General features: G+C 51.2%; 4 protein-coding genes across 4 annotated transcripts, besides 1 other annotated feature; 1 reads left to right on the plus strand and 3 right to left on the minus strand.

The window, feature by feature from the left end:
* Positions 1–14,450: part of a sequence feature (contig 1.81 1629..156263(-1)) that runs on past both edges of the window.
* fluG (extracellular developmental signal biosynthesis protein FluG) lies at positions 148–2,849 on the minus strand (the record flags this gene model as incomplete). Its single annotated transcript, XM_657331.1, has 3 exons — positions 148–377; positions 431–1,673; positions 1,725–2,849. The coding sequence occupies 3 exons, from the start codon at positions 2,847–2,849 to the stop codon at positions 148–150; spliced, it is 2,598 nt and encodes an 865-aa protein (XP_662423.1).
* Positions 3,626–7,598, minus strand: ANIA_04818 (protein hk-8-4; the record flags this gene model as incomplete). Its single annotated transcript, XM_657330.1, has 5 exons — positions 3,626–3,861; positions 3,917–5,640; positions 5,703–7,000; positions 7,075–7,216; positions 7,267–7,598. 5 exons carry the CDS (start codon positions 7,596–7,598, stop codon positions 3,626–3,628), a joined length of 3,732 nt encoding a protein of 1,243 aa, XP_662422.1.
* Positions 8,420–11,182, minus strand: ANIA_04817 (putative MFS transporter). The gene is made up of 4 exons (XM_657329.2): positions 11,083–11,182; positions 10,677–11,012; positions 8,809–10,626; positions 8,420–8,749 (listed from the first exon to the last, which is right to left on the minus strand). Exons 2-4 carry the CDS (start codon positions 10,864–10,866, stop codon positions 8,562–8,564), a joined length of 2,196 nt encoding a protein of 731 aa, XP_662421.1. The 5' UTR covers positions 10,867–11,012; positions 11,083–11,182; the 3' UTR covers positions 8,420–8,561.
* Positions 12,529–14,294, plus strand: ANIA_04816 (uncharacterized protein; the record flags this gene model as incomplete). Its single annotated transcript, XM_657328.1, has 2 exons — positions 12,529–12,630; positions 12,762–14,294. The coding sequence occupies 2 exons, from the start codon at positions 12,529–12,531 to the stop codon at positions 14,292–14,294; spliced, it is 1,635 nt and encodes a 544-aa protein (XP_662420.1).

The following is a 14,450-nucleotide window of genomic DNA, read 5'->3' on the forward strand; positions in this document are numbered from 1 at the left end:
GGCTCGAGCTTGTAAGATTGCTCCTTTCAATCAAATTGGTATCCTCTCATGAAGTGCTAGCATAGTCAAGTTTATAGTGTTCATCATATTATCTTATTCATAAAGGCCGTGGAAATATTGTGAATACGCTCAGGAGAAAGATTAGACTCAATACCTCTCCACAAGCCACTTCCTGCGCGCCTTTTCATCCATGGCACTGAGTTTCTTGCTCTCAGCTCGTTTCACGATGATGTAGTCTTCAACCAGGTTCTCGCCCAGAAGACTCCTAAGAATCTCGTCAGATTCTAACGCGGCAAGACTTTTAGCGAGGGTGTTGGGGAGTTTCGTAGTTATGCCGAGTGCGGCGCGTTCGCTTTCTGGGAGCGATGCCGCGTCATCTGTAAGTTCAACGTTAGCTATTTATACGAGTTAATGGGATCAATAAACTGACATGGACAATCCTTGATAGTGAGCGGGAGATTTTCTTTTACTCCCGTATATCCCGCAGCCAGGAAAGCAGCCATGGCCAAATACATGTTTGCCAAGCCGTCAAGAGACTTGATTTCCCAATGGCCTGGTGAGATCTTGCGAATAGGCGCCTCACGGTTCTGGGTGCCCCAGGTGACCCATTCGCTTCCGGCCCAAATACCCGACTTAACGCGGTCGTAGCTTGCGTCGCCGGAAAGGGTGAATGCCAGTACGGCGGGGTAGTGCTGAAGCACACCGGCCAGGAATGATTCTTCTTTTGTTGAAGGGGAGATGGAAACGTGCGCGTGGGACGCCGTGCCGGCGGCGGATGGATAAGGCCGTGGATAGAGTGTTGCGCGGAGGCCGTGTTTCTCGACAATGTTGGCTATGACTTGTCGGGATTTGATGAGGGTGTCGACTGCAGCGACGGGATTGTCAGGTGGGAGGATGAATTCGAATTGGCCAGGGGCGGACTCGGCATGGAATTGTTGAAGATGGATGCCGATGGAGGCGAGCGTTTCGGCGATTTCTTCGAGTAGGGGGAGCATGCGGCGCGTCTCGCGAGTCATTTGAGACCAGGAATGGTTGGTCACAGAAGGAGCCCAGTCTTCCTCTCCTGTTGATGGGTCGGTGGTTGGCTTCAAGAAAACGACTTCAATCTCAAAGCCGCAGGTAGCTTGAATACCAAACTCGTCTTTGAGTTTGTTGTTTATGTTGAGCAAATTCGTGCGCGGACATTCCTCCAAGGACTCGCCTTGTTCGCTCTTCCACCAGGTCATCACGGTGGCACTCTTGGAGTCGATTCCAACATTTGGGCTGAGTGTGGATAGGTCTGGTATAAGGTAGAATTGGCCCGTAGTCGAGCCGCCAACAACTTCATCGTCTTGCAACATCCAGAAGGTGGCCATACTAATACCGAGCCGGCGTTGCTTGCGGACGATCTTGGCGAACTCCATTACTGGGAACATGCGGACTCTAACTGTGGCAGTGTAGTCAATGAATTGCGTCCAGACATATTTGACGCCTGGGTTGCTTCGAATGAACTTCTCAAGCAGATCAGTTGACGAGATACGGGAGACCGTCTGGTGCCCAGACGATAAAGCGGCAGATGGCGGTTGTTCATTTAACTCATAAAGCCGGTTTGAATTGTGGAAAAGGATATCTGCTGCGGCCTGCATGGCTTGCTCAATGGTATAATCACCATTCTGGACATAGTCCACGAAAACCTATTCCAGATTAGTCAGAGTACTTTCATCAGCAGAATGCAGGGGCCGGACCTTTTCCAGCGCATCTCGGAACTGTCTATTGGCCAGCCAAAATGTTTCTGGGAAAAAATGCCCATCGGTACTCCATAACAACCGAGTGCTGGGGACAATTTCTAGACTCTCTCTCAAGATCGATTCCTGCGCGTCCCGGCTGACCATGGGAAAGACCTCCCCGAGATCCAAATAAACATTAGGGTAGACGCAGGCCAGATATCCAGCCTCGCGTGTATATGGGTAAGATGAATGCAGCAAAACAAAGTCGACTTCAGGGTATTGCGCAATAAGAGATTGCAGATGAGCAGGGTTGGATTTCAGCAGATTGATGTCGTTATCTCCCAAACCAGTATGCAGCTGCAAGGGTTTGTTTGGTTGAGTAACCTTGGCTGCCTTAAGTAAATTGAGTGTTTGGCGCACCAGCCAGTCGTTCAGTGGCTTATCCTCTACCCGGGGGGTGGAGACGGCCGCTTGCGAGATTGTACGAGCAAAGGACCGGATTAATCGTTCTGTATCACGGTCATCGGTTGGCTGGACATCTAACCCAGTGCGGTAACATATCACCGACTTGAACCCCACCACAGCGGGGTCGGCAATGGCATCGGAGACCAGAGCGCTGAAGTTCCGCGAGAACGACTCCCAAAGGGTTTGGAAAGCTGAGAGGTCAGAAGAATCCTGGGGAACGGGCCCTCCGTGGACAATCTGTGACAGGACACTGGCGGCCAGAGCTTCGATACGGACAATGCGCTTAGTGGCTGATGCGGTGAAGCGATCATGCCAGTCAAAAAGTTCAACGTCATTTTCCGTTAAAAGATCGTCAAGAAGAAGTACTTGTGTTCCCTCCAAGCATTTGCGAATTAGACCCTCATAGTCACGCTGGACTGACTGGTCTCGAGCAGCGCGGACGCTGTCCCAGTCGGATGACGAGCTTTGGTATAGGGTAGCGAGCTGGCTGGCCGCGCGGTGAAAGGATAGCGTTGAAGGGGCGTTTGCTAGAGCAACTCCTTGCGCCTCAGATATGATCTGCTCAAAGGGATATTTGGCATATTTGCAGGCCGCTGACTGAGAGAGGAGGTTGTGAGCATGGTTGTCGATGAGTGGATGTGTTTGGATGAGATGACGGAGTGAAGAGAGAGTGGCCATGGCGATGAACCAGCAAACTAAAGGACAATTCTCGACAACAAAATAAACCCCCCCAGAAAACGCAGTGTTAAAGAATTGTAATGAAAAGAAGGATGTTGAAGATCGGGATGGGAGGTGGGAGAAGTAGAAGTGAAGAGGCAGGAGAAAAGATGAATGGGGAGACCTCGTGGCTTACCGTCTTACTCGATCAGGCAGCTCAAAGTAGGACCAGCGACGATCGCAAAAGAAAATCGAGATGAAACAATTGATCAGCCGACGAAAGGCCGGGTTCCTATCTCAGCTTTACAGCCTCAGTCTGCAGCTGTACAGTTCCACGAGCTAGAGACACCCAAATAGGTATAATCTACGAGCGTGGGCCACGGAGTCACTACCCGGGCAGATCCTAGCGCGTGCACAGGTCACCGTATAATCTACTTATTACGGAGTATGTACGTGTACATGCCCAAAAAGAAAAACAAATGGTTTCTATTCATGAATCGATTGATCACGTTATATCTATTCAAATAGGGGGTATCATCGCGCTTCCATATCCGTGTACAAAGCAACCCCGCAAGAGGAAAACAAACCGAACAAATCAGGATGCCACCCATGATATATGCAACAACCATAACAGCCATCAGAAGAGAATGCATGAAATGCATTGAATGCAAACTCGATAGCGACGGGTGGAAATAAAATCATGTCCCATAATGCACATGTTCATAAGCACTGCCATCGCGTCGTAGTACGGGGCGGACGTTGCCGGAAGTGGAATAAATTAATGTCGTTTAGATCGTTTAGATTGCCTTTGCACTCCATTCGTCGAGTAACTTAGACACTTCTTTGAACGACACGGGTTTCGTGAGGAAGAGATCAAAGCCGGAGGAGAGCGCTTCGGATTCGTCGCGCACACTGCTCAGCCCTGTGAGGGCGATGATGGTCGCCGGGGTAGGAAGCTCCGTCCCGCGCTCTCTTTCGATGGCACGGATGGCCCGCGTAGCTTCGAAACCGTTCATAACCGGCATGGAGATGTCTGTTTGATGTGTCAGCCGACGTCATGACTGGGTCTGAGAAAAGAGAGAGCTTACCCATGAAAATCAAGTCGTACCCTCCAGGCGTTCGTTCTACAGCGTCGACTGCAAGCTGCCCATTTTCAGCTGAGTCTAGATATTGCAATCGACGCTTTCTCAAGAAGGTGAGCATTAGATTGAGGTTGATGAAGTTGTCATCCACCACTAGAATTTTTGGGGTACGTTCCAGCTTAGCGGTAGATTCCGCCACGGGCTGCGGTCGAAGTTGGCAGGACGAAGCCAGAGTCGACATAGGATCAGACATCTCTGAGCTCTCTTGTGAAGGCGTTGACCTGTCTGAGCCCTTGGAATTTGGCGTATTTGAGCTCGCTCCATCGGTCGAATCTGGGGTAATATTCAATATTCCGAAAGATTTCTGCTCCTCCTCTGGTATCGCATTCGCCGCGGTCAATAGCGTTGTCTTTGGTCGAAACGGAAGCGTTCTTTCAGCCTGGGCCTGTTCCGATACAGTGCCCTTCGCTGAGTCAAAACATTTCTGAATCGTACGGGCGAGTTTGTACGGCCCGCATGGGCGAGTGATAATGCTCACTACGTCGGCAAGGGGGGACCATTGCATGCGTGCGACTTCGTAATCAATAGACCTGCTGCAAAGGATAATAAGCGGGGGTAGGGACGTGAGAGTCGAAAAAGTACGCGGAAGATCGGCTAACATATGCTCGTCTGCTAGCACGATGTCGACGGGTTGCTCAGACGGCCACGAGACCAGCTCGAACTCGTACCATCTAGTCAGATAATCCGAGATAGTAGACCACAAAAGATGTGCGCGCGCATCAGTAGGCCCCTTTCCAATTATGGCCGCTCGTTTGTTGGTATAATTGTGACGAAGGAGGTCACAGTGATTCGGAGGATCCTTCTCGGACGCTGAGCGAACGATGTCCGGCTCGGTTGTGGTGGGCGAAATTACCTCTACATCGTCTCCAGGGCGTGTGAGGGGCACGGTGACTCTCACGGTCGTCCCTTCACCTGCGCGACTGTGTATGTCGATGCTGCCACCCAAGGATTTAACCAGACTGCGAACGATTGACAACCCAAGCCCCGTTCCTACAGCGAGCGTGTCCTCTTGCGCGAATGGAGTATATAGTCGACCGCGCAGGAATTCCTCCGAGATCCCTTTTCCAGTATCGGACACCGTCAATGTTATCAAATCCTCCGCTGGTTGGCTATGGCGATCGTCGTTAGATTCAGCGGCTTCAAGACGAACACAAACGTGGCCTGCCTCTGTGTATTTCATGGCGTTACCGAAGACGTTCATGATGATCCGCCTCAAGGCACCTGGCTGGGCATTGTAGGTCCAGTTATTTTGCGCGATGTCGACAACTACTTCCACGCCCATCTCAGCGCGAGGATGACTAACCCGTTTCCCTTTGGGCAAATCCGCGGCGGGGCTCATTGGATTGGAGGATGATTTCAGACTGTATGCGTGTCCAAGACATACGCCTTCCACCACCTCCTCTGCTAGGAGCGCAATATCAGTTCGCACGGAGTTGTCCAAGCCAACTGATGCTTTACCACTGAAACCTGCAAACTGTTGCTTCTTGTTTTGTCTCATTTGGCGAGCCTTCCTCTCCAGCGAAACGATCTTGCTGAAATCAAGAACTTGGTTCATTGTGTCCAACAACGTTAGGCTGCATGCGTTGATGGTGTCTAACAACTGGCCCTGGAACTCGTCCAGATTTGTGCCGCTCAAAAACTCTGCCGCTGCCAATATACCATGCAACGGACTACGGAGTTCGTGCCTATTGAGCTATTAGCCTGGGTATCAAAGTTATCGCAGAGTGCTTACGAAATGCTGCCAATAAAATCGCCTTTCTGGCGATCTGAAATGAGTGATTCAAGACGGCTATGTTCCACCATAATGGAGGAACCAAACCCCAGCACAGAGCTCAGCTCGACGGAGGAGCTAAAGACACGACTCTCCACTGTGTTCCAGCAGAAGCATCCTGCGAACCACTGGGAACTTGCGGCATTCCACAACGGGACGAAAAGTACTTGGGTCGCGTTGGGAAAATAGGTATTAAGTAACGTATTTTCAACGCTTCTCCATCTTTTCGGTGCGCTCTTTGTCAGCTCCTGGGCCCTTGCAGTCCGGGCACTATTTCTTGAGGGCTTGGCATTTTCATCGTCCGAGCTCGAAACACTGCCATCTCGATGAAAGGACCATAGCTTCCCTTTGCTGTATCGGCGTATAAGCTGTTGGAGAAACCCAGTGTCGAGATTGGCCGCGGGAGAAGCCACTGTCGATCCGGGCGACGGCGCAAAGGGCTCCTCGTTGGTGGACATTGCCAGCACAGAGGCCGGGGTTACGTTTTCAGCGGTATAGTCACTTCCTGAGTCGATATCGAGCGCTGGAGTGGTACCAGTCTCGAGAAAGACAACACCGCCGTCGCCCCCAAGCTCTAGACTTTCACGTAACAAATTTGCAGCTCTCTTGAACGCCCAGGAATTGCCATGGGATTGATCGAGACCCTCGAGCTCCCTGCGCTGAGTCCCGGACCACCATTCGGGAAGAGGAGTAGGTGGATTGGAGGAGCGACCTGGATCGATTTTGTAATCGGATATTGAGCTGAAAGAGCGCGCATCGCTGCTGTGAGACCTTTTCAAAAGCCCTTCAACGCTGTTCGATGACCGTACTGATAAATGATTGCCTCTTGGAGCAGAAAACGGGGGCGAGCCGGGCAAAGTGGAAACGCTCCCTGTGTATGAAGGGTCGGCAGTATCGACAAAACTCGAGCTACCCTCAACAAAACAACTTAGTCCTCGAGATAGCCGAGCGGCCCGTCGGCCCTCCGAAGCCTGTCGGCTCACTTTCAGAAAATTCATGATCAAGACTGAAATCGATCCCATGATTTCCTTTTCCTCCACAGTGAGTCCATTATGGGGTTTTGTGTCCAGCAAAAAGAAGCAGCCGATATTGATCTTATGGCTTTCCGTTGTTAGAGGCATTCCAGCGTAGAATCTGAAACGCTGGTCGCCCTTGACGAAAGAGATATTCTTGTAGCGTTCATCGCGGCTCATGTCGTTGATTTCAAGAAAGTGATACTCTCCACGTTCTCTATTTGACGGCGGAAGATCCACGGTTTTCTGGTTAAGAGAAAGTGTCAGCAGATTCACGTTCTCAGAATAAAGCCCAGTGTTTGGGTAGTCGGAAAGCCCACCTTGCACATCGCCCACGTAGCTGAGGAAAGAGGGTAACAGCCATCCCACGTGCCGCTATCATCCTTCTCAGACGGTTTCTTTCCGTTGCGGTGAGACCTCGAGCTTTGGGCTATAATAAACATCGACGATCGGTCTGACACACTGGAATTCCAATCTATTAGAAGTAACTAGCCAAAGGGGAAGTTACACACCTTATCACAACACGTTCTACATCGAGACGGAGCGCCGCTAATTGCGCAAAAGAATTCAGAGTCGCATTGTACTCTCCAAGAATGAGAGCTTCGGGCAGAAGGCCCGTGGTAGTAGAGGCAACTTGCCCAGACAGTGCTGGTGAAGGAGGAGTTGTAGCGAAGATAGACTCTCCAGCAGGAGCATCCCCCAGTTGTGCGGACTCCGAATCGCTTGTCGAATGTGTCAATAGTCGGTCTGCAGAGAGAGAACGCTGCGGTTGGAAATAACGATAGAGCTCGCGAGCTCGACGGCCATCGATGTGGTCCTGCTCTCTCGAGCGTGACGACGCCATGATCGTGGATTCAAGAGAGGGGTAGAGTTGCTGGAGTTGCTGCAAACAGTATAAGAGGTTTTTTTTTTCCTACCACCACATCGTCGAATTCAGCGTTCTAGGGAATATGCGGAGATTCGACGAGGGGCAGTATGGGAGTAAGGATAACGATAAGAAAGAGCTTGGTCAAAAAATATGAAAAGCACAAATTCTGAAACCGAATGCAAATGTCGAACCAAACAACAGCGGATTCATGCAGGGAGCTGTGGCGGGAAACGCATGAATGCGCGGCCTTTCATTTCCAAACCCTGGAAACAAACCTGGGGTGGGAATGTGCTCTCGGAGAAGCACGGCTGTGGCGACACTGAAAATGAGTTGAACTACAACCTTTCAAGGTGAGCAGATCCGCAGTTGAGATTGTATCAGCACTATTCGGCAACAGTGCGATCTGGAAGCAAAATAGGGTGAGGGGGACATGGAGCCGTGTTAATTGTGGGAGCCTTGATGGCCTCAAACCTGAAGACGTGATCTGATCGCGACCATTCAAGGCCTGGTCTGGACACCACAACCGGTTTCTGGCCACGGGAAGAGAGCGGCCCCTGTCAGCGGCCCGTTGTGATTGGCGGCATCACTCCCGTGACCCGCCACTTGCGCCCCTCTGTAACCAACCTATCTCTGGTATGGCGGATCGCCTCCGATCATAAGGTGCATACATAAAAGTTAAGGATTTACGATGGAGAGTAGAGAACTCAGTGAGTTTCATGCATCATTGCGCATTAGTTGGCTCCAATCATGCTTGTATGAATGACAGGCATACCCCAGATTTTTTTTGTCTAAGAGCTTAGCTGTTTTCCCTAGTGAATTTCATGTCTCGTAGCATTTATCATGAATCTAGACTCTAGAGGCTGAAACATGGAATTATGTACACCCAAACATATCTTATGCATCCAAGAACAACCGTTACGCCTTATCCAAAGGCAATCATTAGAATCTCTCCATCAATTTCTTGCGCACAGTCCACATGCGAGCCCGCTTGCCGAAAATATACATCGGAATAGAAAAGAGCAGCAGTCCGAACTGAATGACGCCAAGAGCTATAAAGACCGTTCGTGCTCCATCATCCTCCATCCAGTCCACAACGAACAGCGAGAAGACCAGGCCGTGGAAAACATCTGCACCAAAGTTGAGTTAAGCTGATCGAGAATGAGTAATGGTTGGGAAGGAGACTCACTCTTGCTCCAGTTCAGGGTTACCAAGGCTTCTCCAGCATACTGCCGGTAGCTATCGACACAGAATGTGATGGACGTCGTACTCCCTAAGCAGCATCCAAACGACACCAGGCCGAAAAAGATGGTCGGGACAATCCAAGCGTCTTTTTCTTGGGCGCTCCAGCCGAATCCCATAAGCCCTATGGTCGTCGATAGGGCGATGGGGATAGCCATTATAAGGCGGAACTCCGGCTCGTAAACTCCACCGTTGCGTCGTGTCATATACCGGACAATGATATCTGAAATCTTACCTGCCACCGCCGTGCCTAGTAAGCCGCCCACGAACGGAGAGATATAGACCAGGCCAGTCTGAAGAGCGGTGAAGTTATAGGTCTCCCTATCTTGGTAGATGTGGGAAACGACCTCTGACAAGACGATGAGCCATCCCACCGACAGCGCGTACACGGCGGTCGACCACAATACTGCCGGATACGCGAACAATATGAACGGACGGATAGCAACCCGTAACCAACGATCCTGCGAAATCCTTCCGTTCCATGGTCGCAGGTAGTAGGTGTACGGGATTTTTGTCTTGTCACGAAGTCGATTAGTATACTGAACGGGCAAGCTTAACCCTGCAGCCGGATCCGCTGACTCGCTTCGCGCAGGTGACGGCGACGCAAATCGTCCAGCTTCTAGATCAGAAGAGCGAGTCGCACCGCCGTTGGTTAGCGGCGGAAGACTCGGCTTCTCCGTTGATTCCGGATCAGAAGGCTCCACAGACGGGTCTGCCACTTGGCTTTGGCTCTGCACCAGAGACACCGGGTCCGATCCGTAGGGCAACTCCTGCTTCTCCTGCTCTAACTCCTCATCTTCGGGCTCGTTTTCGATAAAGCCAACATGACCCTTCTTGGACCGCTTTTGAGAAACGGCATCTGGAGCATCCTCCGAGATGTCACGAGGATGAGCATTGGTGGTGCGGCCCCTGTGAAGTCCATGCGACACCATGTCCGACACGCTCCGGTAGAAATCAGGGCGTTTGCGGTGTCGACGGGGCCGTGGGGTACGATCCCAGAAGGTTTCCGGCAGGAAGAAAAATATCAAAACGAGGCAGGCGCCGACAATGATAGCGACGATCCAGAATACCCAGCGCCAACCTAGGCTGCCGATGATGGCTGCACTAACAAGTGGGATAAGGTTCTTACCTCCGAGGAGGAGAAGTGTATAGATTCCAACTCGATATGCTCTCTCATGCAAGAAGTAGATCTCCGCGATCGTTGCTGAGGGTAAGCACTCGACGGGGCTGACCGCAATGCCTTGAAAGATACGAGCCACGACGAGGCTAGGGTAGTTTGGTGACACTGCACACCAGACTGCAGAGATAATGAACAGGGTTGCGCCTAGTAAATAAACCGGGCGCTTTCCCCACAGAATTGCGGTAGGTGACATGACAACTGATCCAATACCCAGCCCTAGCATATACAACCCTGTAGTATATGCCACCTTCTGCGTGTCAACATCGTAAGCCTCCGCGACCTGGTTGAAGCCGGCGGCGAGAATGGGCGTCATGCCGCCGCCCATCAGGCAGTAAAAGCCCAGTGAGATCAATGCGGCATCACGTCGCCAGACCGGCCAGTTCAAAGGGTCATTTCTTGAATCGTCTGGCTGTGGGTTCAAGACAATCTTTCCGTCCGCGGTCTTCTTTGTAGGGGGCGCCGATGCGCGAGAAGACGACCTCGATGGAGGATGTGAGACAGGCAGCGATGAGGCTGATGTACGTTGAGGCTGATGCCTCAAGCCCAGCGGTTCGTTACGGTTGGAAGATAGGAGGAGTACAGTCCCTAGTAGCCTAAGTTAGCGGATCCTCACCGAGACCCAGGGGCATTCTTACCTGGCACTTCGTCGGTCTCCCGATCACTAAGAATACCCAAGGTCGCTCTAGGGCGATAGTCTATGTCCTCTGGACCCTGACTCGACCTGGAGTTTCCAGACGAAGCCGAGCGAAATACCCTTTTCCACCAACCCTTTTCTGCCTGTTGTGAGCCCATATCTTCGTGCGGCTGCCCCGCTGCAGCAGCCATGTGGCCTTCAGATGCCGCCAGTGCTATTTGATGGTATCAACGCACGCCGGAGCAAAGGGTGGATGCAAGGGGAGGAATGCAGGTTTGAAAAGAAATTCGAGAATATAAAACGAACTCCGGAATCTATGCTACGAAACACGCGTTCTCTATTAGGTCGGTGTGGCACTTGGTTAGCGGGCTCTAACAAAGCTTCCGCGACGGCAGAAAAATACTCACATATAACATTGAGGTACGACAGCGCTCTGAATCAGAGCCTGTAGTAAAAGGGGCTAGAGAGCACAGCTGCCGACGGCCAGCTTGCATATTTATGTTCTGGCGGTGGACGACGACCCAGACAGTGGCGGGAGATAGCAACACAGCGTTTCAGCAGTCATGCGGCGGCCCCGCAGCGGTCAAAGCCAGATGAGAAGCGAGTCACGCGAACGTTGCTCTTTGAACGGTGAACAAAGGCTGACTCGAGGGACCAGTCGAGAGAGGTGCCGAAAAAAGAGGCTTGGGGTAGCTCCTCGTTGTCTCCCTAACGGTCCAATCACTCAGCTCCGATCGACAAATGCCATACACTTGGACCACAGTGTGACATGGGTCATCGACCTCAATAAATCTGCACGCTGACGTCTGAGATTCTCGGGCAAAAGCTCAAACGATGGGGCGGAGCAAAGCCCACTGTGACTTCGGGATCCAAGAACTCGATGAGCGAAGCACTCGAAGCTCGAGAGCGGAAAGAGCGGTTGTTTGCGGCGTTGCGTGATCGCGCCTGAGGCAGCAAAGTCTTGATCTCTCTAGTATGTTCTGCCCAGAACGGCAGAACCATGATAAGATATCGTAAGACCAAGCTGACACTTAGCCCAAATTGTAATAGTCTTCACTGAGGTTTCTCAATTCCAATTTATTTTCATTACCTTCGCTTCCTGCCTATGTGTTCTTTCCCCGTCATCTCAAAATCGGCCGGTGTTTAAGGGGTAAACTCATCCAGTTGATATTTGTATACTGATATTCGGACGCGACACGGGTTGCTATGGATGGATGCATGAATGAGTTGGCTATTGTTGATTTCTAGTATAGTGTCAATGTCATCGTCATAGAACTGGTATTGTGATCATAGTATAGTTGACGCTGGCAGAGATTATGTACTTCATACTCCTTCATACGGCTCTGAGTCTTGGCGAAGGATGCGGAGGACCAGCTGAGCCAAGTCCGCAGCATGCAGCATGCAGCATCCCGCGCGAAACAACCGTGCTTGTTGATAAAATTTCCTCCCTACTGTAGTAGTGGTGCATAAGCGCTGACATCATAGGACTGAAATCCAAATGTGCTGTCTTGTATTCTGCTCCTTGCTGGATACATAACCATGCTGAAGCGCCATATGTTTGGTCTTGGCATTGCCGGGCATACCCAGTTTCCTCACGTGATTGAACGCTAGCCCTATCTGGAGGTCTCCACCACGTGCCTCCCTCGCGGGATTCGATTCCTCCATAAACCACGAGGGCCAAGATGCATACCAGCCATCCAAGAGCTTCTACACGACTTCCATGAGAGCTCCCTAGTACTTCACTAAGCAAAGTTTAGATATTACTCAATTCCTGATCCCTGTTATTACCCACCCAACGTGCTTGATTCCTGGGGTTCGATTTGTTCTCACGGTTCTCGACTGTTCTCGCCGAGATGCCAGTCAGGCAGGGCCCGTGGGATGACCACAGGGAAGAAGCAATGTCGGGTCAGCTATCGGAATGTCAGGCTGAGCACTACATCTCTGACGGCGGGGTCGTTCGTCACTGGTCATCATTTAAAAGCCTCTGGCAGCAGCGCTTCACGCTCCTGCGATATTACTCCCGCTTGTGGAAGATGATTATGGGGCGCCCAGGGCTATGGCACCCTTTTACGATGCAGTCAAGCAGAATTGGCGCTTGTTTACTCCTGCGGAGAGACGCAACATAGCCATATACATTTTGGGTATTATGATGTACAAGTTCGGGCTTGAAGCGTTCAACGGATCGATCGTGACACTTGCAACTAATCGCTACGATTATGACGCCTACCTGACCAACACCACCCCAAAAACGTTTCAACGGGTTGGGCTTATGGTGGGCCTGAACCAGGCCTGTCAATGTGTTGGGTCCATCCTGATCGCCCCGCTTATCCGAAGGTTCCCTTCGCGGCTGGTTCTGGCCGGCGCCGTTCTGGTCTTTGGCCTTCTCAGCGCCCTACTTCTCATCATTGATGCCAGCACAGGCGGTCGATTCCTCCCGTCGGCCTTTCGAGATCACCACCCTGAACATGACTTCCACTACTACGGCAGCTACGACACTGATGGCATTATTCCCGTGTATTGCGTGGCCGGTATCGCCTACGGCATGGTTGAGTTGATCCGGCGTGTGATCCCGCGGGATCTAGTTGGTGGCAATGTGCAGAAACTACGTCAGGTAGATGCTTTGGTGCATATATTCTACGAAGTATCAGGAACGGCTGGGGCTTTTTGCACCGCATTGGCTCTGATCCCCTATCTTGGAAACAATTACTCTTTCCTGATCACCCCGATTTGCTTCTTCTTATCGGCTGCCGGCTGGTTCTTCATCGGCGATCACGGTTTTCAGAGTCAGCGGACTCAAGTACTCGAAGATCAACCGCCATATATCCAAGCAGTCGTCGTCGGGTTCTGGCTTTTTCTAGAATCCATTTGGACAGGGGGCCGCATCCTCTTCTCCTCCCGCAAGTTTATCTGGCTATTGCCCGGATACTCCGTTGCACTATACGCTCATCGGTACCTAGAGAATAGTGTGGCCCCCGCCATTTCCCGTCGCTATCTTGGAAACGCAGCTTGGTCGCAGATCATTGTCGGTGGCTCGAATCTAGGCGAACTCTTAGGCGCGCTGTTTGTGATCCTATTCACAAACACGGTCGCAACTCCAATCCCTTGGCTTCGGTTAGACGCCCTTTTGCTGCTCGTAACGTGGTATCTTCCATATTGGCGACCTGAAATGCACCAAGTTTCCATGGCTTGGATCGCTGCAGCCACATTCTTACCAATTTCTTTTGGCTGGGCTGCCGGTGATGTATCCTTGGCCGCCTATATTCAAGCTGCGCTTGCCAGGGTCGAGTCGAAAACAAGAAATGTCTCTTCCCTTGGCGCCGTTATGGCTTTCCTCTACTCTACATATATCGTTCTTTATGCAATTACCTCCCCTATACTCGGCAGTTATATCGATCATATCTATGAAAAGACAGGCGGACCTGATGGAAACGGCAATATCTACGAAGCGATCCGGAACGTGGGCAGCGTGCAATTCAGCGTGGTCGCAATTCTGGTCCTAGTGGCCACCTTTGTACCTCGCGGATCATTGTCTTTGAATCCGAAGATGCTCCACGATGAAGATCTGGAGCATGAATTACCGGGGCTCGCACAGCTGTCTTCCAAGGAGGATTTCAATTAGGGCATATACCACAACATCACATCGTACTCTGCAAATCTCACTATCTATTTGCCACTGAATATCCTTTCCGTTGTGCCATAATTAAGCCAGAATTATTCGCCCAACTTTAACGATATATTCCAAATAGAGTAGAGTTATGGTAATTGGCCCTAGCAG

This window comes from Aspergillus nidulans, chromosome III, assembly GCF_000011425.1.
Source record: "Aspergillus nidulans FGSC A4 chromosome III".
NCBI classification, from domain to species: domain Eukaryota; kingdom Fungi; phylum Ascomycota; class Eurotiomycetes; order Eurotiales; family Aspergillaceae; genus Aspergillus; species Aspergillus nidulans.

Bases quoted from the DNA above. Each gene is read 5' to 3' on its own strand.
- ANIA_04817 (XM_657329.2), bottom strand. From the start codon at position 10,866: ATGGCTGCTGCAGCGGGGCAGCCGCACGAAGATATGGGCTCACAACAG. The intron at 10,627-10,676 runs GTAAGAATGCCC...TTAGGCTACTAG, and splicing joins GGAGACCGACGAAGTGCCAG to GGACTGTACTCCTCCTATCT. The intron at 8,750-8,808 runs GTGAGTCTCCTT...ACTTTGGTGCAG, and splicing joins AACCCTGAACTGGAGCAAGA to ATGTTTTCCACGGCCTGGTC.